This window comes from Phyllobates terribilis, unplaced genomic scaffold (genome assembly GCF_046119375.1).
Source record: "Phyllobates terribilis strain yellow unplaced genomic scaffold, ASM4611937v1 Scaffold_7__3_contigs__length_470593459, whole genome shotgun sequence".
In the NCBI taxonomy this organism is placed as follows: Eukaryota; Metazoa; Chordata; class Amphibia; order Anura; family Dendrobatidae; genus Phyllobates; species Phyllobates terribilis.
The window spans coordinates 198,458,315-198,479,709 of record NW_027362767.1 but is presented as its reverse complement, the minus strand read 5'-3'; the positions used below and the strand labels follow the sequence as shown (position 1 = coordinate 198,479,709).

At 47.1% G+C, this 21,395-nt stretch overlaps 1 protein-coding gene across 2 annotated transcripts in view; it reads right to left on the bottom strand.

Moving 5' to 3' along the window:
* Positions 1-2,621: 2,621 nt before the first annotated feature.
* FAAH2 (fatty acid amide hydrolase 2) overlaps positions 2,622-21,395 on the bottom strand; it is a 69,890-nt gene continuing 51,116 nt past the window's right edge. For both annotated transcript variants that reach the window (XM_073639649.1, XM_073639650.1), the window contains exons 8-10: positions 18,693-18,792; positions 7,938-8,132; positions 2,622-4,499 (exon numbers count right to left, since the gene is read on the bottom strand). In XM_073639649.1, coding sequence (XP_073495750.1) covers positions 4,324-4,499; positions 7,938-8,132; positions 18,693-18,792 — 471 coding nt within the window. In that variant the 3' untranslated portion in view covers positions 2,622-4,323. The remainder of the gene's footprint in view (positions 4,500-7,937; positions 8,133-18,692; positions 18,793-21,395) is intronic.

The following is a 21,395-nucleotide window of genomic DNA, read 5'->3' as shown; positions in this document are numbered from 1 at the left end:
AGATGTTAGGAGAGGTAAACTGTTCTTCCCCATCCCCTGTCTTTAGGAATGGTGGTCACATCTGCCCACTCCTAGCCCTCCCCTTGTCAGGATCTGTGAAGGTATAACTCGCAGTCAGCAGATTTATCGTCCATCTTGTGGATGGGTAATACATTCTCTTTTTGCCACTTTCAAGCATACTGTTCTTCCTGCTTGTTCCTCTCCTAGCTTTGGCTGAGGAATAGATAAAATTCTGCCACATAAAGTGAGAGTGGTGACTAGATGCTTAGACGGACGCCCCCATCGGTACACCACCACTGCGTGTTGCTGATTGTTCGCCTGATGACATCAAGCCAAGTAATTGTCTTTGGGTCAGTTGGCCACAGTGGCTTTTGTTAGATCCTGCGTAATGCAAGTCCTACAGCCTTCCTGTCGATGTTAAACTGACAGGTTTAATACCCTGCAATGCAAAAGTATTGCAAGGTATTTATCCAGCAATCAGACAAATGAAGGTTGCAATCCCATAATGATAGGAAAGAAAAAGTGTAATCTGAAAAAAAAATTCCTGTGCTGAGAATCTTATAAATGTTCCCCTGCTATGTACTGTGTAATGGCTGTGTCTGACGATTCAGAGCTGCTCTAGTTATGAGTAGTGATGAGCGAGTATGTTTTGTTAACCCTTTCGCCGAGTATAGTCGGGTGAGTATTTACAGCTGCTCGGTGATATGGTTAAATCGCTCCCGTGTGCATGATTTGCAACGGTTTGACAGCTTTAATACATGTGGGGAATGTGTAAGAAGCAGACATTCCTCACATGTATTAAAGCTGTAAAACAGTCACAAATCATGCACACGGGAGCGATTCAAACATATCACCGAGCACGCTGTAGAGTATACTTGGCGAAAGGGTTAACAAAACATACTCGTTCACTAGTTATGAGTATACAAACAAAATAGCAGGAGCTCACAGCTGCTGCTTTCTGAGGTATCCTTTCTCTGCTTGCTTGATCACAGGAGTGAGTGTTTCTGTTGCTTCTCCAGCACTTGGAGCTAATCACAAATCAGGTGAGTGATACAGGATCCCCAGGGGGTGCTGAGCTTACTTATTATGAGCTCAGAGTGCTAGGGATGCGGCAGAAACACTTGTTCCTGTGATAAAACAAGCAGGTAAATGTTACCTCAGTATACTTGCTTCTCATAAGTGACTTATGCCTTTCTCTCCTGGCCAGGAGATGTCATATGTGCCGACCATGATTTGGAGCAGTTCTGCCTAGTTGGACATAGCAGGGGCACATTTATAAGATTATCTCGGCACAGAAAAAAAATTTTTTAACACATCCAATTGCGGAAGTTATGCCAAGATCTATTAATTAAAATGTACTTTGTTTGTGCGACAACACCTTCAGATCCTGGACAGTCAGTTTAACAATTTATGGGGTGCATGTCTCCAGAAAGACAAGCTGGCTCTATGTATTGGGCACTAAACTGGCAGTTGCAGTTTTCATTCTTCTAAAAATTAGTGCGTAGCGGATGTTGTAGACGCTGTAGGTGAATTCCTTCAATGTAATTGGCAAAATAGGGTATTTTTTTTTTTTAGAGGATTTCTACAGTTTTAGCACTTCAAGGGCTCTGACAATGTAATATAGTGTCTACAATCTATTTGACAAAATTGCACTCAAAAGACAAACAGTATCGCACCCGGCACCCCTGCCGAGCAGCTGTTATCGGTGTCAGCGCTGGCCGGAAGTGCTTACCCGTGGATATTGGTCGTCCATAGGTAGTGGCCGCCGCTGGGTACTGCTCATCCGCCTCCTATTCAATTCAATGGGAGGCGGATCATACATTGATGACCTATCCTTAGGATAGGGCATCAATCAACAAGTAGGGGACAACTCCATTAACATACCAAAATAAAAGGGCATTTCAGAATTGATGCTGATTAGTGTTGAGCGAGTATGTTCTGTTAACCCTTTCACCGAGTATGCTCGGGCCGAGCTCCGAGTAGTTACAGCTGCTCGGTGATATGGTTGAATCGCTCCCGTGTGCATGATTTGCGACTGTTTGACAGCTTTATTACATGTGAGGAATGTCTATTTCTTACACATTCCCCACATGTAATAAAACTGTCAAACAGTTGCAAATCATGCACACGGGAGCGATTCAACCATATCACCGAGCAGCTGTAAATACTCGGAGCTCGGCCCGAGCATACTTGGACAGAACATACTCGCTCAACACTAATGCTGATGTGAACTAGACTTATATGGGAAGTGATAATTATCATAAACTAACTGCAGTTTTGGAATCAGCATGCCTGTGACGCGCCCCCTGGGGCCGTGGGGTACTCAGAAGCCAAGCCGGTTCTTTTGGGGTAGTCACGGTGGCGTGGCCCGGGGCAGTCAATAAATAAAGAAAAGAGGGGAATAAAGTTTTGGGGATAAACTTTCGTGACGCCACCTGTGGTATGCGGCTATAGGTGGCCGCCGCTGTTCAGATCCACTGGGGCCATTGGTGATGCAGCCGAGTTGGTTCAGCTCTCCACGGGTAGAGCTAGGCCCCAGGACAGTTAAATAGGTGATTTTAGATGTTGGTGGCTTAGTGCGAGGCAGGTGATGCAGCAATTAAGTCTAGGACACAGTGGGGTGCAGTCTTCAAGTTTTTACTCACAGTTTTTATGGTGTTCCCGGTTACAACTGCTAGCTATGTTATAACAGCCCACCAAGTCCTGTGTCCTGCAGGGAAGTGATCCAGCAACTCTCAGATAACTTGGGTGCACTTGATCGGTACCCCCTTCTTGTGTACCTTCCCGGGTCGTCTCTCTGCGCTGGCTCTCGCCCTGCGCCTCACACACAGTGGCCCCGGGCTACGTCCTCTCTGTTCCCTTGGTCCTATATGGCCACCTTTTCAGCGAGTGCTTGAGGTTTTGGCTATGCCACTTTGCTAGCAGAGTCTTGCAGTCCTCCACTAGTCTGGGGCCGGTCCCCTACTGCGACCTGATCCCTTCACGGTCGGCGTGAATTCGGGCGCACGGGTGGACTCCGCACTTCCCGTGCCCTCCTTTCTCTGTCGCCTTTCTCGCTGCTCCGGTCCCCTCTCTTCACTCCCTGTGACAGACTCCTGTCACCAACTGCTCTGACTAACTAACTTCTCAACGGTCCTCACTCACTGCGCTCTTGCTCCTAGGACCCCTTCTAGATCTTTCTACCTTTCCTTTTATACTCTCATGTGACCCACGTCACCAACTGTCAGTCCCCTCTACCTTCAGTCCTTCTTTCAGTGCTCCCCTAATCTACTTCCTCCACCCACCTCCTCTACCTGGTTCCCTCCTCCAGACAAGGACAGGGGCTGTGCTCTCCCTTAGGAGCAATTTCACCCTTCCCTACTGGAGTGATGTGGTGTTGGATGTGGGTGTGTGGGTCCCGGGTAGTGCTCCCTCCTTACCCGATAGTGGGGTACCACACCTCTGGCTGAGATGCAGTACCTCTGTGGTGACTGGACCCGCAGGGGCGCCACATCTACTTTAGTCTAAATCAGCAGGAACATTGAACTCAACAAAAATTATTTTCAATTGCTCCCCAGTAATAACATTCACACCACACAGAAGAATAAAGGGGTTATCCAGTACTTTATATTACCCCCCCCAATGTATCCCCCCGGGGCCCCAAAGAATTTTTGTAATTAGCTTACGTTGCAGATACTGCCTGTGAGCGGCGCTATCACTGGTCGCTCACAGGCATCACGTGACCCCCGGCTGCAGCCGGCTCTGACATCCGCTGATGTCACAACAAGTGCTGGCAGCAGCCGGGGGTCTTTGTCTTCCGCGTTCCAGGTGGATGCCAGGCTGTGGAAGGGGTTACCCCCCGCGTCACACCCGGCATCCATCACGTGCTCTGCCTCTCCCCATTCATTTGGAAACTGCGCAACTCAGCAGCCACCGCGGACCCCAGCGCTGAGTCACGCATGACTTGTGTCGTCAGCACGGGGTCACATGATGCCTGTGAGCGGCCACCGATACTGCCTGTGAGCGGCGCTATCTGCAACGTAAGGTAATCACAAAAAGTCTTAGGGGCCCCGGGGTGATACATTGGGGGTGTAATCTAAAGCACTTCTTTAAGAGCATAAAAATACAAAGTTTGAAAATTGCTAATTTTTCTAATTGTCAAATTTCAAATATTTTATAATTTTATTAATTTTCAGATATATATATTTTAACTTTGGCTATAAAGGTAAATATATTCTGGAACATTAAATCAAACAATTATCTCCAAAAATGACAATGCATAGACAGACAATCATTGTGGACATTTCATGATGTGTAAGAACAGTTCTACTTTCATCCAATACATCAGATATTTCCAGGTGGCGTCCAACCAACTAACGATTTTTCAAGATACTGGGCAAGAGCCAAAGTTAGATGGTCATTGTGCCGAGAAGAAATTATTTGTATGCCTAGAGGCAGTCCTGCTTCATTAAGCCCTAGAGGACACTGGGTAACTGGAAGACCTAACACATTAAAGATCCCTGAGCGAGAAAAAAAAACAGAAAATGTTATTACAATGGTGTTTTAATAGGTGTAATCCAACACCGACATGAAAAATGAGATGCAACAAAAGAGCCAATTTAGGGAACGTATGGTCACTTAGAAGAGGATATGATATTTGCTTAAAATAATTGTTGTTAAATACCTTGTAACAATCCCTGAGCTTCCCTGATTCTGCTGCGTCATTGCATTGCAGAGATATTCACATTTGTAGCTTTTGAAGCGCAGCATGTGAAATCTCTGCTTGTAGTGCGTTTCTTCAGCCTCTTTGGTGACTTGCGCGGTCACCCCTCCCTCGCAGGTGCTGCCAATCACAGCTCAGCAGTGTCTGAGGCTGCTAGATCAGCTGCTGAGCTGTGACTGGCAGCATCTGCGAGGGACGGTGACCGTGCACGCCCCAGAGAAGACTGAAGAACAGCCCAGTTGGACAGCTTCAAAAGCAACAAGTGTGAATATCTCTGCAATGGAGCGACGCAGCGTAAAATGGGAGAGAGTGGCAGAATCAGGGGAGCTCAGGGATTTTAAAAAATTAATTCAGCTTTTTTTTTTTTTTTTTAAGCAAGTCCCGGGTCCTCTTTAAAGCTCAAAAATTAAATAAAACCAGAGGCTGAAACGTGGAGCAGCAATATTGTTGGTCGGTGTTCGTTAAGTACACAAAGAATAGACAAAAATTTACTACAACCAACTTCCCAGTAGTCCACCACCTATAAACATAAGAGATGCTAGACTAATGTGGCGCCCTGCAAAGACAGGCGTCACAAATATCTGAACTCTGATGGGGTGAGGAGCCAGCTCTTCAGCCATTTTTACACACATGTAATTAGTGTAAGGGCTATTGTGAAGTCTGGGGGGGTAGCACCCCCTACAGGAGAACTACTAAGCCCAGGAGAAGCAACCCTGCGCCCCAGGGATTGGGTGGTGCTGGAGATCAGGGAGGCCGGCCAGTGCCTTTGCTGTGGTTGGAACAACAGCAAAATCTGTGCAGTCGCATGGGACATAACTTCGAGACAGAGGGATCAGAGGAGGAATGTCTCTGGAGGATCTTTCGTTGTCAGCGGTGGGAAGAGAGCTGAGGGACTTTCCTGTAAGCCTGAGTATTAGTGCACGTATAGTGCTATGTGCAGCAGGAGTGAGGAGAGCTGCTACACATTGCCGGAAAAGAGCCGGGGTCATCTTACCATGAGGGGCTGTGAGCTCAGAGTAATGAATACTGTGCAGAGCTGTAATCCTCATCAACTGCTCCAGTAAAAGCAAGTTTTTCTTCCTGTTGCACCTGAAGTCTGGACATTACTTATTGAGATGGGCTGATCCTGCATCCCTTCCACAACCTTCCCTTTTTGATCCTGCTGAGGACGGCCTGCCGGCCAGCGAGACCACCGTGACAGTTGGCCGCCATTATACCCCGGCTCGCTGGGGTCGGACCCAGACACTAAGTCACTTAGGGGCCGAAGTATCAAACCTTTCATGACGGAATTCTGATGTAAATGCTTTGAAAAGTCGCAAAATCTAGGTTCAACTCGGAGCTGCGCCTAAATATTGAGACGTCTGGCGGCTCTGGGCCAGTTCTCCCAGATTTGCTGAAATGGGCAGAGACAGTGGGCGTGACAACAAGCGGGGGCATTCACAGGGGCAGAAGCAGGATTTGTGGCGAGCGGCGCTGCTGACTCATGGAGAGGCGTCCTGCTTTTTATGAATCAAGAGTGTCTGACTTCAGCAGGGCCCCACCAAGACCAGTGTGAACAGCACTCGCCGTGATGTATCCAGCCCTTTCTATTTAAAATTTCTATTTGTATAATCAAGGCGGCCGATCTCCATGTTGCCCTCTTTGCTAGTAACTATTTAAGATGCCATGAGGAACCATCATGCCGAGGGAAGACGGCGGGAGCGCCACCACCCTGCCGAGGGAAGACGGCGGGAGCGCCGCCACCCTGCCGAGGGAAGACGGCGGGAGCGCCGCCACCCTGCCGAGGGAAGACGGCGGGAGCGCCGCCACCCTGCCGAGGGAAGACGGCGGGAGCGCCGCACTACCACATGAGTATGACTTTGACATATTGTTTTGTTAAGTTCTGCTTCTGTACGGTTTGGAATAATTGTGCAATAATCCAGGACGCCGTATGATGACTGATTGACTTTACAGTACAAACCCCAAGGGAGAAAAGACAAAATCCCACAGAGGTAGACGGTCCAGGAGCGGAGTCAGAAAGGTGGGGCACTTGCTGCTTCCAGGCTTTTGAAGCTCGTATCCCACCCTCGATGAATTTCAATTTCTCACGGGAGCCGTCGTGGATGTAGAGCGGGGCTCTCTGGTTTTGCCTCCTTACTCCTATTTCACTCCTGATATTAAGTGTTGTATAAGAAAATGGCCATGCTGCTCCTGGTCTGTATATAGTACAGCTCATGTGAAGGATTGGGTCGTAGCTGAAGTACCAAACATGGCGTATAGAGAAGCACGATATGATTTCACACCATCGTCTGAGTAAAACCATCTCAGCAGCAGCATGTACAAAGAAAAAACCAAGTAGATGGCGGGTACTATATATGATAATGGAGTTTGGCAGGATGAGACAGTGATTGTAGCACATATTAACTCTTCCAACACATAACCATATGTAGGATTGTAGGTCCTTTGTGGCAATCGCCATAAATTACATCATGTGGATGGATGTTACGAGGCGTCAGAAGTTGAGATTGTGCCATGAACAGCAGACGTCAGCTGTGACACACTGCCATCCTTGGATCCTTCCTACTCAACCCCCTTGGTTGCTACAGTCAATAGCATTTGCAGTATGTAAACGGTTATAGGGAAATGTCTTACAGTGGAACCTCAACGTTCTCTTGCGATAAATTGTAATGGCAGCTGGCGGCCTGATAATGGCGACTGACTATTTGATTTTGGTGAGAATAATGGGCGGGCCTCGGTCTCTAAAACATCGCTGTCTCTTAGGCTGGGGCTACACATCGGCTTTGGCCATGACCAAGGTTCGCTTGGTGTCACGGCTCCATCCCAGCACGATATTAATGAGTGGGGTCACACTGTGATCCCGATGCTTCTGCAACAAGCAAGTTGTGAAGTCCAACCACGGCAGATTTTTGCAATTTGCTTATCGGTGAACCCTCGCCCCCATTCACTCTAATGTGCTGCGATGTAGCAACCTTTGTGGTGCAATAAGTGTCCCAGCCAAAGTCGTGTGCATTGTGACGCTGTCTGCAATAAAATAACCTTCTTATATTCAGCGCTGCCCTTCATTACATGAAGTTTGCTCTGAACTGACCTTATGGAATATTGCTATGCATTGGCTTCGTATGTTAGGACTTTACCTCGGCCGTATTGATCTTTGGTCTTATATTCACGTCAGCCTATTGTTATATTGTAATGAACATATAAAACCCCCAAAAACATAAGCTGTATCAATACTAACCAGTATATGCAAAGTTAAAAGGCATGGCCAGAGGCTCGTTGTGTTTCGGGGCTATCTTTGGGTGTGAAGGATAGAGAAGGATCCCGTCGTCTCCCAGCAGGGAGCTGATCTCTTCCTTCAGGTGTTTGGCTTTCTGGATCATTTTCGCGCTGCCTTCGGGATTTAAGTTCGCCAATTTCTCAGTGAGAGCCAGACCTGCACCCAAAACAATAAGAAACCATTAGGAATACTGAAGAAGTTAGAGGTTAGGACACATGACTGGTAATACTCCTCTCCAGGGTGAGCAGAATGAGGCTGGCATGTACAGATAATACAGAAAAATATGTGCCATAAATATAGATTTCTGTAGCACAGGCTTTCTGCCTATGCACAGTGTACACAGAAAGCTGCCAATCAGTGTTGTGGGCAGAGTTATACACAGAAATCAGCCAATCAGTGGTGTGGGCGGGGTTATACAGAGCTCAACATTTAGAGAACTGCTCCATCTGCAGCAGAAAAAAATGGAATTTTATCAAAACTGCAGCAAGCAGCCCAGTAAGTACCATCACTGGAATCAGGGTTTCTGCCCCTACATCATGCTAGCAAAATCCTGGTGACATATTCCCTACAAGGGGCTGTAACACTATGCACAGCCTTATCCCTGCTAAAATAAATTCAGCTACTTTGGAAGTCACAACCCAGACATAACTCCAAGTTCCTCCCAGTATAAAGAAAGTGACCGGTGGAGGAAAACCGCACAGCAGCGGCTATAACGTATAAATCTAGAAAATAAGACCAAGCACACCGAGTGACCATACTGCCTCCATAGCTGCACTGGCCGGCTGTATATAGGCCACACTGACCGGATATACGCTGGAACTCTCACTTACAACATTTTCTACTGTTGCGTCGTTCAGCTTATTAGTCCATAATCAACTGGAGACATAAATCCATTTATAGGGATTCTCCAGCAAAAGAAAGAAAAATAGATAAAAGAAATGTCATAAATAAATTCCGAAACACATTCATTTTTATCCTCAATGTCCATTTAATGCAGTCATTTAATTTTCGAATATACTTTAATAAAAAGTCCCTATCCTGCTTTTTTTTTCATTACCTTTTCGAGGACGCTTCATTTGATTTAGAATTCAAATTAATTTGTGTTTTAATCCCTTAACGACCACAGAGACGCCTTTTAACCATGATGATAAATGTGCCTTATTGTACAGCGCCTCCTGTTACAGCGGTGCTATCACATAAAGCTCCGCTCCCCGGCTGTTACTTTATAGTTGGGCTCATCACAGCAATGACAGGCGTTATATACCTCTGTGTGCCAACTGGAAGAAGCCGAGCTGTGCTCCCGCCACTCTCCTCATTATCATGGAGACAAACCTGATGGGTTCAAAATCTGAAAAATGTTCCCACAAAAGAGAAAGAAAAAAAATTATAGGGCTAGGGTAATAGTTATCGAAAGGAAAAAAACAAAAATTAGATGGGAAAAAAAATGAGAACTCACATCACCACTGCAGGCAATCTTAGGGCTTAACTGCGGTCACTTTCCTCAAGCATGTTATAAGTTGGGGGTTAACTCACCTAAAAGGGTGTGGTTTTATGTGAATGGCAAAGAGGGTGGGAAGTCATTCACCCTACCTCCCCTCAGGGTGTGGCAGAGCAAGCTTAAATGCTCAGTTGCTATTTTTTTGTGTTGTTGTGTTTGGAGAGGCAAGGTCTCCAGACTGGACAGCCATAGCTCAGGAAGGAGCTGAAGGCTGGGCTACAATCTTTGTGGGTGAAGCCCACACTCCTACGGACTGTGTTATCATTTATCTTTTGTTTTGTTGTTTTGCCAGAAAGGCAGTGTTTATTTTGCTGGAGTTGCAGGGCTTTATGCCATACAATAAAGCCTGCAGAGAAAACCCGATTCCTGAGTCTACTTCTGAAAGTGGCCGATTGAGTCGTCGTACCACAGTTGGTGCAAGAGTGCAGACAAGATTCCAGGAATACTTGTACCTGCCACAGAGACCGGTGGATGTCCTGGATGAAGACTGCCAGCCAGCAGGAGACGTCCAGCAGCATGGAAGAGCTCATTAAGCACCTGGTGCAGAGGCAGCAGAGCATGCAGCAGCAGCACCGTGAGCAGCTACAGCAGCAACAAGAGACCACTAAGCTGCTGATGCAACAGGTTCAGCTCCAGAAGCAGCAGCAACAAGATCAGTATCGTCAACAGCAGCAGCAGATTGCATTACTTGCAGAGGCGATCCGTGGCAAGGCGACGGCTCCAACAAGTCCAGGTGATGACGCATACGTCAGGAAGACGGTAAGGAGAGCGCTACAGAAGATGACCCCGGGGGATGATGTAGAGGCGTTCCTGACTGTTTTTGAGAGGGTGGCAGAACGGGAGAGATTGCCACTGAAGCAGTGGGCGGGGGTTCTGGCGCTATATTTGACCGGGGAGCCGCAGAAGGCCTATTACGATCTGACGCAAAGGTATACGCCAAATTAAAAACCGAGATATTGACACGCTCAGGAGTGACTATGTCAGAGCGCAAAGGGTCTACCACTGGGCGTATACTGGCGGCAAACTTCCATGTTCACAGATGTTAGACTTGCTACATCTTGTCCAAAAGTGGCTGCAGCCAGAGTCTTCCTTTCCTGCCCAGATGGTTGGCGTGTGGTGATGGACAGGTTCATCCATTCCCTACCCAGGCCGGTACAGACCTGGGTTGCCCAGGGCGATCCTCGGAACGCAGATGACCTCGTGGGCCTGGTAGACAGGTACCAAGTGGTCAAAAAATCCCTAGGGAAAACCGACATAGTTACCTCCCCATACTGGAATGCCCAAAAGGGGGCGGGTTCAGAGCCACAACTGGGGGGCGTCCCACTTCCACTGTAGCTGCCGCAAGGACTGTTAAGGATGTGATCTGTTGGTGGTGTCATAATCCAGGACAGGTAGCTGCCCAGTGTCATGTTTACTGAGCCAATGGACTGCAGCCTAGGCAGACGATGTTCATATTACGCTTACCCAGCCTGCAGCGTGGACTGTCAGTCCGGCAAGGGGCCGCAGGCGTGTGCCGTATCCGTTAATGGAGTGATGGTCCTGGGGCTGTTGGACTCCGGGTGTCTGGTAACCTTAATCAGTGCCACCCTTCCCCACTAGCTGATCCCTACCAAATCTGTGGGCGTCCGATGCATACATGGGGATGCCAAGAACTACCTGGTGGTCAGAGTGAAAGTCGGAACAGGCTGTGGCACCCAATCTCACGAGGTTGGGGTGGTCAAGGACCTGATACATCCCGTCATATTGGGGCGTGATTTTCCCTTGTTCTGGGACTTGTGGGGGAAGGGATCCAGACTGAGTCACATGGACAAAAGCCAGGACCCGAGAGAAATACCCCGGTCGACATCGGAAGTGGATGAGTTCCCACTGTGTGTCCTTGCCAGCGATGAGGACGAGACTGTGACCGAGGAGGCCGACCTCCCTGAATTAGAGGTGCCAGGAGAGAACTTTGGGTCAGCTCAAGTTTGGAACTTGACCTTGAAAGGAGCGTGGGACAATGTTACTGTTTGTAATGGTGTTGCTCAAGAGCCGGGGACGGACACCAGGTACCCACACTTTGCAGTTCAGGGGGAGCTATTATACCGGTTGACTAAACTAAAAGGTGAAGAGGTAGTAGAACAGCTGTTAGTATCTGGGCCATACTGTCAGAGGGTATTAGACATAGCTCACTCACATTCTGGGGGGACACCTAGGGGTTGAGAAAACCCAGGAGAGAACAATGAGGAAGTTCTATTGGCCAGTATGTTACCGGGAAATCTTAAAACTATTGTAGGTCCTGCCCCACTTGCCAGATAACCGCGCCCACCTCCCACTTCCGTAGTCCCTTAGTTCCACTACCTGTGATACAGATTCCCTTTGAGAGGATTGCCATGAACCTCATGGGTCCCTTAGTTAAATCGCCCCAGGGCCACCAATACATTCTGGTGGTCATGGACTATGAAACCTAGTACCCCGAAGCGGTACCCCTAAGAAACTCATCCAGTAAAAGTATAGCCTGAGAGCTGGTCTATATTTTTGTTTGGACAGGTCTAAAAAAAGATTTTCACAGACCAAGAAACCCCCTTCATGAGCAAAGTGATGAAGGAGCTATGCACAGTCCTTCAGATTGCCTAGATTCGGACCTCCGTTTACCATCTGCAGATGGACGGCCTAGTGAAACGCTTCAAGAAGACATTAAAGGCGATGCTCAGAAAGTTGAAAAGGATAGACAAGACTGGGACAACCTGCTCAATTTCTACTTTTCTCCGTCAGAGAAGTTCCTTAAGGTTCCACTGGCTTCTCTCCGTTTGAGCTCCTGTATGGACGGCATCCAAGGAAACCTGGGAGGCTGAGGTCACGCCCCACCAGAGCATCATCAAACATGTTGCCCAGTTACAGGAGAGAATGGCGAAGGTGATGCCCATCGTGAAGGAACATCTCCAGGCGCTGGAAGCCCAGGGTGAGGGTGTATAACCGGTCGGCAAGACTCAGACAGTTCCAGCCTGGGGATCGCGTTCTGGTTCTCATTCCCACCGTTGAAAGTAAGTTCCTGGTCAAGTGGCAAGGCCCATATGAGGTGGTGGAGAAACTCAGTGAAGTGAACTACAGAGTCCATCAGCCTGGCCGAAGAAAGCCATACCAGGTGTACCATTGTAAACCCGCTCAAGCCATGGCGAAATGGGGAACCCGTGGGAACTCCTTGCCTGGGAGCCACTCCCGAAGGCCAGGTGGAAGATGTCACGATAGCGGAGACCCTTTCACCAGCCCAGAAGCAACAGTGTCGAGAACAGCTCCAGCAGAATCAGGACCTGTTCTCAGAGTTGCCTGGGCATACCCAGGTGGTAGAACATGACGTGCTAACAGAGCCACACGTAAGGGTAAACCTGAAGCCGTACAGGATTCCTGAAGCACGCCGGGAGGTGATCTTGGCCGAAGTTAGAGGATGTTAGACTTCGGTGTGATAGAGGAGTCAAAGAGTAGATGGTCGAGCCCCATTGTCCTCGTGCCAAAACCCAACGGGGAGTGGAGGCTTTGTAACAACTACCGCTGGATGAGGTGTCCAAGTGCGACGCATACCTGATGCCTCGCCTCGACGAGCTCATAGAGAGGCTGAGATCAGCGAGGTATATTACCACCCTCGACCTGACCAAGGGCTATTGGCAGATCCCCATGTCCCAGACTGCCAAGGAGAAGACTGCTTTCTCGACACCTGATGGGTGCTTTCAATACACTCGGATATCGTTCGGACTACAGAGGGCCCCAGCCACCTTCAAGAGGGCTATTGATCGGATCCTAGCCCCACATAAGTATGCTACAGCCTACCTTGATGACATTGTAGTCTTTAGCCCAGACTGGGCTAGTCATCTACCTAAACTACAGGCCGTTCTAGATGCTCTGAGGAAAGCGGGATTTACTATAAATCCGAGAAAATGTGCCGTTGGAAAAGAGGAAGCCAAGTACTTTGCCTATGTCATTGGGAGAGGTGAAATAAAGCCACAAGTCAATAAAGTGGAGGCAATTAAGACCTTGGGCAACCACTCTCCAAGAAGCAAGTGAGAGCCTTCCTGGGAATGGTGGGATATTACCAGCGGTTTATCCCAAATTTTGCAATGATGGCCGCGCCACTTGCGGATCTCCTAAAAGGCACCAGATCAACCATTGTGAAGTGGACGGAGGAAACAGAGATGGCGTTTCATCAGGTGAAGCTAGCAATGTGTAAGCAGCCTGTCCTGGTAGCACCAGACTTTAAGAATTTGTGGTCCAGACAGACGTTTCAGGGATTGGCCTAGGAGCCGTACTCTCTCAAGAGATAAATGGGGAAGGACATCCCATTCTCTCTGAGACGTTAGCTCTTGTCCTGCGAGAAGAACTACGCAATAGTAGAAAAAGAGTGTCTAGCCATAAAGTGGGCCGTAGATACACTAAGATATTACCTACTAGGCCAGAAGTTTAAATTGGTGTCAGACCATGCCCCTTTGAGATGGTTGAGGGAAAAGAGAGGTAAAAATGCCAGGGTAACTAGATGGTTCCTAGGTCTGCAGGACTTTCATTTTCACGTGGAGCATAGGCCTGGGAATTTACACAGGAACGCTGATGCCCTCTCTAGAATTCCCTGTCTGGTGTCTGAAGGTGCCCAAACACCTGGCTTTGGGCAGAGGGGGGGGGTATGTGACAGAGTCACTGGTGTTATATGAGAAGGGAGGTATGAGAAATTTTTGAATTATGAGATGTATAATTCCTGTCTATAAAAAGGAAATTACCCGAGAACTAACCGAAAATTGAGGTAGATACATGTGATGAGGTTACAGATCAATATTATTGGGCAGTACATGTCAAATAATGAAGATACCCCTTTTCCCTTATGATACATTCCCCTAGAACATCTATTCTTTTAAACTCCGTCAGTTGATACTTGATACTGAAGGCCTTTTTTCTCTGTGGGCTTCCCTGAATTGCTCACCCCCTCTCCTTGGCCTCCCCCCCCTTCACCTCTGGTCTAGCCCCCCTCCAGATTACATATGAGAGAAAGATAAGGTGATATTTAATATGAGTGAAGCATATTTTGGACCAAGGGGATTTGAGTTGTTGAGAGGTATGACCATGTAATAGAACTGGCCCATATGGCGTGCAGTTGCGGTGAAATTGTGGTGGAGAGTGATGTAAAGGGTTGCGGAAAGTTTGGCGTACCCACGTGATGCGGCTGCGTTGCGTCATCGCGGGATGACACGTGACTGCGGGGTCATGTTGTGCATGGTGCGGACGTGATGTGACCACGAGCTAATGAGGGACCAGACATGATGCGGTCTTTGAGGACATGGCGAGAGAGGGGTGGTATGCAGCGATGTCATGTGACTGTGGCAGGGCAAAACGTCACAAGGAGAATCACGGGACATGGAGCACATGAAAGCTGGGGAATATGGAAAGCGGAGTTAAGTTAGTAATATCTGGGGATTAATAAAGAAAAACAGTGGTAATATGCATTATCTGGAATGCGATTGACATAATTTAAAGATAAGGGAAAGGACAAATGGTTTTATCTTTATAAATAGAGTAACCAAATATGGAGATTGAGGCCCCGCCCAGGAAGTGAGGTGGGACGCCGACAGAGAAATGGAAAAAGAGGGAATACAAATGTTACACGCACGCCGCTAGGTTCAGATAGGGCGAGACAGGTTACATGAATTCTTTGGAATCCTGGGGGAATCGTTACTCAGGGTGACCATAGACCATGTGCTGCAGCTTCTCTCAGGCACACAGGGGTATTGACCCTCAGGCACAGACACGTAGATTGTTTCACTTGCTGACCAGACACACTTGACAAGAGTCCTCATAAATGGAAGACCAGTAGCATTTAATAAGAAGCCGCACAGCCAGTGCAAGTTAAGTCTTATGAGCAACAGGCTCAAGTGACAAACAGTACAGTTTCCTTAGCAACACAGCAGTTCACAGTCACATAGTACAGGACAGCACAGTTCTAATACAAAGGCACATTAATGAACACAGCATTCTTTACAGCACAGTGAGATGGAGGAGGGTTTGCTGAGGGAGATGATCTCTGTGACACCATTTCTTCTACTCCTTATCTTTCTGCCTGACAATACTCTGCACTGCTAGGCGCTTCTGTGAGATACAGAACACACACACCACCTTTCTCTTCAGCTCCAGCCAGACAGTAAACAACTTCCCCACAATCCCACTTGGGCTCTGCTAAAACACTCCCCTTCTCCTCCGACTGTGTTAACCCCTCTAGTTGCTGGATGTGACGCACCCCCAGGGGCCGTAGGCTATTCGGAAGCGGGGCCGGTCGGTTCTATTGGGGTAGTCACGGTGGCATGACCCGGTCCGTGGCCCAGGACAATCAATAAATAAAGAAAAGAGGGAAAAAGTTTTGGCGATAAAGTTTTGTGACGCCACCCATGGTATGCGGCTGTAGGTGGCCACTGCTGCCTTTCAGATTCACTGGGGCCGTTGGTGACGCAGGGGAGATGGTTCAACTCTCCACAGGTAGAGCTAGGCCCCAGGACAGTTAAAGAGATAATTTTAGATGTTGGTGGTGTAGTGCAAGGCAGGTGACGCAGCAATTAAGTCAAGGACACAGCGGGGTGCAATCTTCAAGTTTTTACTCACAGTTTTTACGGTGCTCCAGGTCACAACTGCTAGCCATGTTATAACAGCCCACCGAGCCCTGTGTCCTCTGGGGAAGTGATCCAGCAACTCTCAGATAACTTGGGTGCACTTGATCGGGACCCCCTTCTTGTGTACCTTCCCGTGGCATCTCTCTGCGCTTGCTCTCGCCCTCATGCCTTGCGCCTCACACACAGTGTCCCGAGCCAGTGGCCGCGGGCCTTGTGGGGCGACTTCCTCTCTGTCCCCTTGGTCCTATATGGCCACCTTTTCAGCGAATGTGTGTGGTTTTTGGCTACGGCACTTAAGAGATACCGCAGTCTCCGGTTTGCTAGCTGAGTCTTGCAGTCCTCCACTAGTCTGGGGCTGGTCCCCTACTGCGACCTGATCCCTTCACGGTCGGTGTGAACTCAGGCGCACGGGTGGACTCCGCACTTCCTGTGCCCCTAAGATCCTTTCTCTGTCTCTGGAGCCCTTCTCTGACTCCCTCGCTCCTCTTGTTCTTTCTCTTACTGGGCCCCTCTGACTTGACCCCACTCCTCAGCGGTCCTCACTCAATGCGCTCTTGCTCCTAGGACCCCCTCTCTGTCTCTGGAGACTCACACTGCTCCGGTCTTCTCTCTTCACTCCCTGTGACAGACTGCTGTCACCAACTGCTCTGACTGACTTTCTAGATCTTTCTACGTTTCCTTTTATACTACCTGTCATGTGACCCATGTCACCAACTGTCAGTTTACGTGGTCCCCTCTACCTTCATTCCTTCCTTCAGTGCTCCCCTAAACTACTTCCTCCACCCACCTCCTCTACCTAGTTCCCTCCTCCAGACAGGGACAGGGACTGTGCTCTCCCTCAGGAGCAATCTCGTCCTTCCCTACTGGAATGATGTGATGTTGGATGTGGGTCCTGAGTAGTGCTCCCTGCTTACCTGAGAGTGGGGTACCACACCTCTGGCTGAGATGCAGTACCCCTGTGGTGACTGGACCCGCAGGGGCACCACAGATGCTTCTGGAGCACAACACTTCCTGTCTCATGTACTTGTGTTACTTCTGAATGTCACACAAACCTATTTAAACAGTGGAGGTGTAGGTGTGGGCTAACTCCCTATCTTCTCTGCTGGAAAGAGTGGTGGCAGCACTGTGCACCACTATAAGAGATCACTCACCACTGCGAGCAATCTCTTTTGGCGTTTTTAAGCACTTTTTATGCACGGAGTCACTTATTTTCTATATAATACCGGTGCCTTCCCAAATGCCTAACATATTCCCCTGATGACTTCTCCGAAAGGAGGAAGAAATGCGTCAGGAGGGTTTTTTATGGGACTAAGTTGAAGGTATACTTGGGTACTTTCCTTGTAAGGACAGGAGCCATTACCGCGGCACGACAGGGTAGAATAGTCCAGGAAAAGAACTTTTGAACATGGACGACTATCCCTGAGAAATGCATACCAGCGAAATGGGTGAGATCCACACATTTTCCTTCTTTGTTATTTTTGAGCACTTGTGATGATGTATATTATCTAACCGTCAGGACACAATATGTGAAAAGATATTACATCTATGAATATGAGAATTTATTATTACTGTTATACATAGCTCTTAATGTCCTGAGGTTAGTAGGGTTATTCAGGTTACGTTTGTTGGGTTTATGGCAATTGAAGCCAATATATTTTATAACAATAAGTAAAAGTTAAGTTTTAAGAGAATCCTCAAGGCTTTATCTGGTTGTTTCTGATTCTGAGGTGTGTCCTGCCGTATGTTAAGCAGGTGGCTGCTAGCTGGTGTCTGAAGGTGCCCAAGCCCCTAGCTTTGAGCAGAGTGGGGGGGGGGGATATGTGACAGAGTCACTGGTGTTATATGCGAGGGGAGGTATGTGTCACTCCGGCTGCTAGCCTGTGTGAACTGAAACCTACAGACTTTCCTCCAGCATGTTATATGCTGGGGGTTAAGTCACTAAAGGGTGTGTGGTTTTATGTGAATGGCAAAGAGAGTGGGAAGCCATTCACACTACCTCCCCTCAGGGTGTGGCTGAGCAAGCTTAAATGCTCAGTCACTATTTTGTTTGTTTGGAGAGACAAGGTCTACAGACTGGGGAAGCCATAGCTCAGAAAGGAGTAGAAGGCTGTGATACAACCAGTGTGGGTGAACCCCACACTGCTATGGACTGTGTTATCGTTTATCTTTTGTTTTGTTGTTTTGCCAGTAACGCTGTGTTTATTTTGCAGGAGGCTGCAGAGCTTTATGCCATACAATAAAGCCTGCAGAGAAAACCCGGTTCCTGACTCTACTTCTGAAAGCGGCCGAGTGAGTCGTCTTACCACAATGGATTGGGCCATAAGACGAAAGCAGCGCTGGAAACCGGCACTGGAAGCAGGGAAGGCGAGTAGTACCAGGTGTTCTTATTTTACATGACCGGTAATGTTTGGAGTTCACTTTTCTAAAAAAATAAAACCCCTTTAATTCTTCTGCAATTTCTGAAACTTTGGTTTAACACGGCAATCACATTTCCATCGACTTCCGTGGAGAACATGTAACTCTTCATCAGGTACACTAATGGCTACTATGTATGGAGAGTTATCTGGCACTTTCTGTACATTTTCCCATGATATTTGTCCTCACCTATCGCTGGCAGTGTGTGCTTCGATAAACCAAATATCCATTTCAGAAGTTCAAAACTTGGCCACATAGTTCTCCCATTTGCCATCATGTCTGTAAAGCTCTGATGGAAAAGAAAATACAGTTAATAGTTATAAAAAAAAATTAAAAAGGCAGAAACGTGTCGGCTTCTGGTCACACAGTGTATATACAACTGATCTAAAGATCAAAACCCAAGCACCAATTGTCAATGAAACACTAAAAGTGATAAAAATCTAACAGTTTTGGAAATTTGCTGTGTGGGAAAGGCCGTTTTGCAGGAGAACAGCTAATTTGTTCACAAAACCGCACCATTACAGTCAGCCATACTGTTTTTCAAGTGAGTGGTTTCCCTGCAAAATTAAGTAGTTGCTTGTTAATCGTTCGGTTCTGGAAGGGTTACAGCCACTTAATTTGGTCTTATCCTCACACTGGGCTGCTGTGAGAAGAGCGAGGTGTAGAGCAGAGACCCAATCAACCCAGCCTTGAGCTGAGAGCACAGTGGAGCAGTGTGCTGCCTGATCTATGTCAGAATCAACAGCACAGCCAGCTATGCAGAGGAGTAACACAGACTCTACGGCTGCAAAACGGAAGGGCATTTGGAATGAAAAGTTCTTAGTTGCTTAATCTGGCATTCAAAGGCATGCAGAACTTTACCCCATTACCCCATTTAAAGCAAAGGACTTATACATCATGATTTAAACTCTGGCCATAACAAGAATATAAAGCCCAGATCATGATATCATGTTAAAGCCTAGAATCTCAGCTATTACATAATACTAATACTAATGTTCATGCTGCAGCATAAAAAGTTTGGAACATTTTAGCCTGCTCCGGTTATCTCCCTCCCTGTACAGCCTCAGTGACCCCTGGGGAGGGGGGACGCGTGAACTGTTATTCATGAGATAATCATCCTTTGCCAATCAGGAGGTATAAATGCCCTCTCTCTTGAGTACGCGCATATACATGTAGGCAAAAGTGATGTGTGTGAACTCTGTACTTAGAGAACTTATATTTTTAGGTGTTTACTTGGGTTAGACTTTTAGGCTGTGTGCACACGTTGCGTTTTTGAAGCATTTTTTTCTGTGCAAGTTTTGTCAGAAAACCTGAAAGATTTCCTGACGCCAGCAAAGTGAATGAGAACCCTTAAGTCTCGTGCACACGTTGCTTATTTGTAACATACAGATTTGCTGCAGATTTCACCCACATTAATGAGTAGGGATAAATCTACATCAAAAATGCATGTAAAAAAATGTCAAAAATGCACGTATTTTACACGGCGTTTTTCTTGCAAAGAGATGCAGAAATGGTGCAGAAATTTTGGCACCAAATATTTAACGTGTGTACAGACCCTTGGTTAGAAACTTAGGGTTCGAGACATCATTTGACATTTTTTTAAGTAGGTTTTCTTTTTTGGGTTTTCTTTTTCCTCTTGTAGAAATAGTTGAAGTTTTTTTTTGTGGTGCACACAGTTTATGATTTCTGCACAAAATATTAAAAAGTGGGGTTTTTTTTGGTCAAACCTTTTTTACTCAACTTCTTAGTGCAAAAAGTGGCACGTTTTCCATAATGGCGCACAGATGTCGCCAACATTTTCTGTCGTATGTAAAATCACTCCAGGGGGAACTATGGGAAATTTGTGACAAATTTTGCAACTTTTTAAAAAGATAGAAATGATGAACCCAACGAAAACATCTGGAAACCCTAAACTCTGTTACAATGGCGAACACATAAAAAAAGACTATTGTGAAGGCACAAATTAAAAGAGGGACTAGGTGCAAATGGAAAAACAGGTGAAAACAACAAAAAATAGACATAAGTATAAATTCAGTAATAAATCAGCTCCATCATCTGTCAGGTAAAAAACCCCAGAGACAAACATCCTTCTGGTTCAGTTGCGTTTCCTACAATGTTGATCCAGTGGGAAAAAAAATCATCCGTGACGCAGATTATTCCACAGATTATCAGCTCTCACTGTAGAGAAGCCGCGTCTCCTCCAGAGAGGGAACTTTGTTGATTTATTTTTGCATCTTGTCTTTTGAGGGGTATTCACATGAAGCAGCTTTTGACTGTACTTTAGATGTCTCTTTTCAAGACTAAATAAAGGTCATTCCTTAAATCTTTCCTCATAACAAAGATCCTTCATGCTCCTCGTCAGCATTGTGGCTCCTTCTAGTTTTTATTACTCCAGGACATCATTTCCAGAACTGAACTGCATATTCCAGAGGACGTCGCATTAATGCTTTGTAAGGTGGTCGTCTTACTTTCCATACCTCCTAACCCATGACAATGTCCTGCTGGCCTGACAAGTTGCTAATTGATGTTGTGCTGTTTATTAGCCTGTGATACACAGATACCCAGATCCTCCTCTACAAGTGACTCTCCTAGTTTTACTCCTCCAGTTTCAGTCATCGCTCAGTGCACAGTGAGTGGTGGGTGGGAGCCCGCTCTGGCACTTTGATTGACAGCTCACTCTGCAGCGCATCTGTGCAAAGCGAGCTGTCAATTAAAGTGCCAGTGTCGTGATTCCCACCGATGCTCAATACTGTGAGCGATGATTGCATCCGCTCTGGGCATGAATGCAACGTTGTGTGCTCCTGTGAATAGCGGCTGTCACCAATGTAAAAGATGATGCAGAAATATTATAATGCTGGAAGTCAGATGCATTATTGGTTACGTTTAAAGATT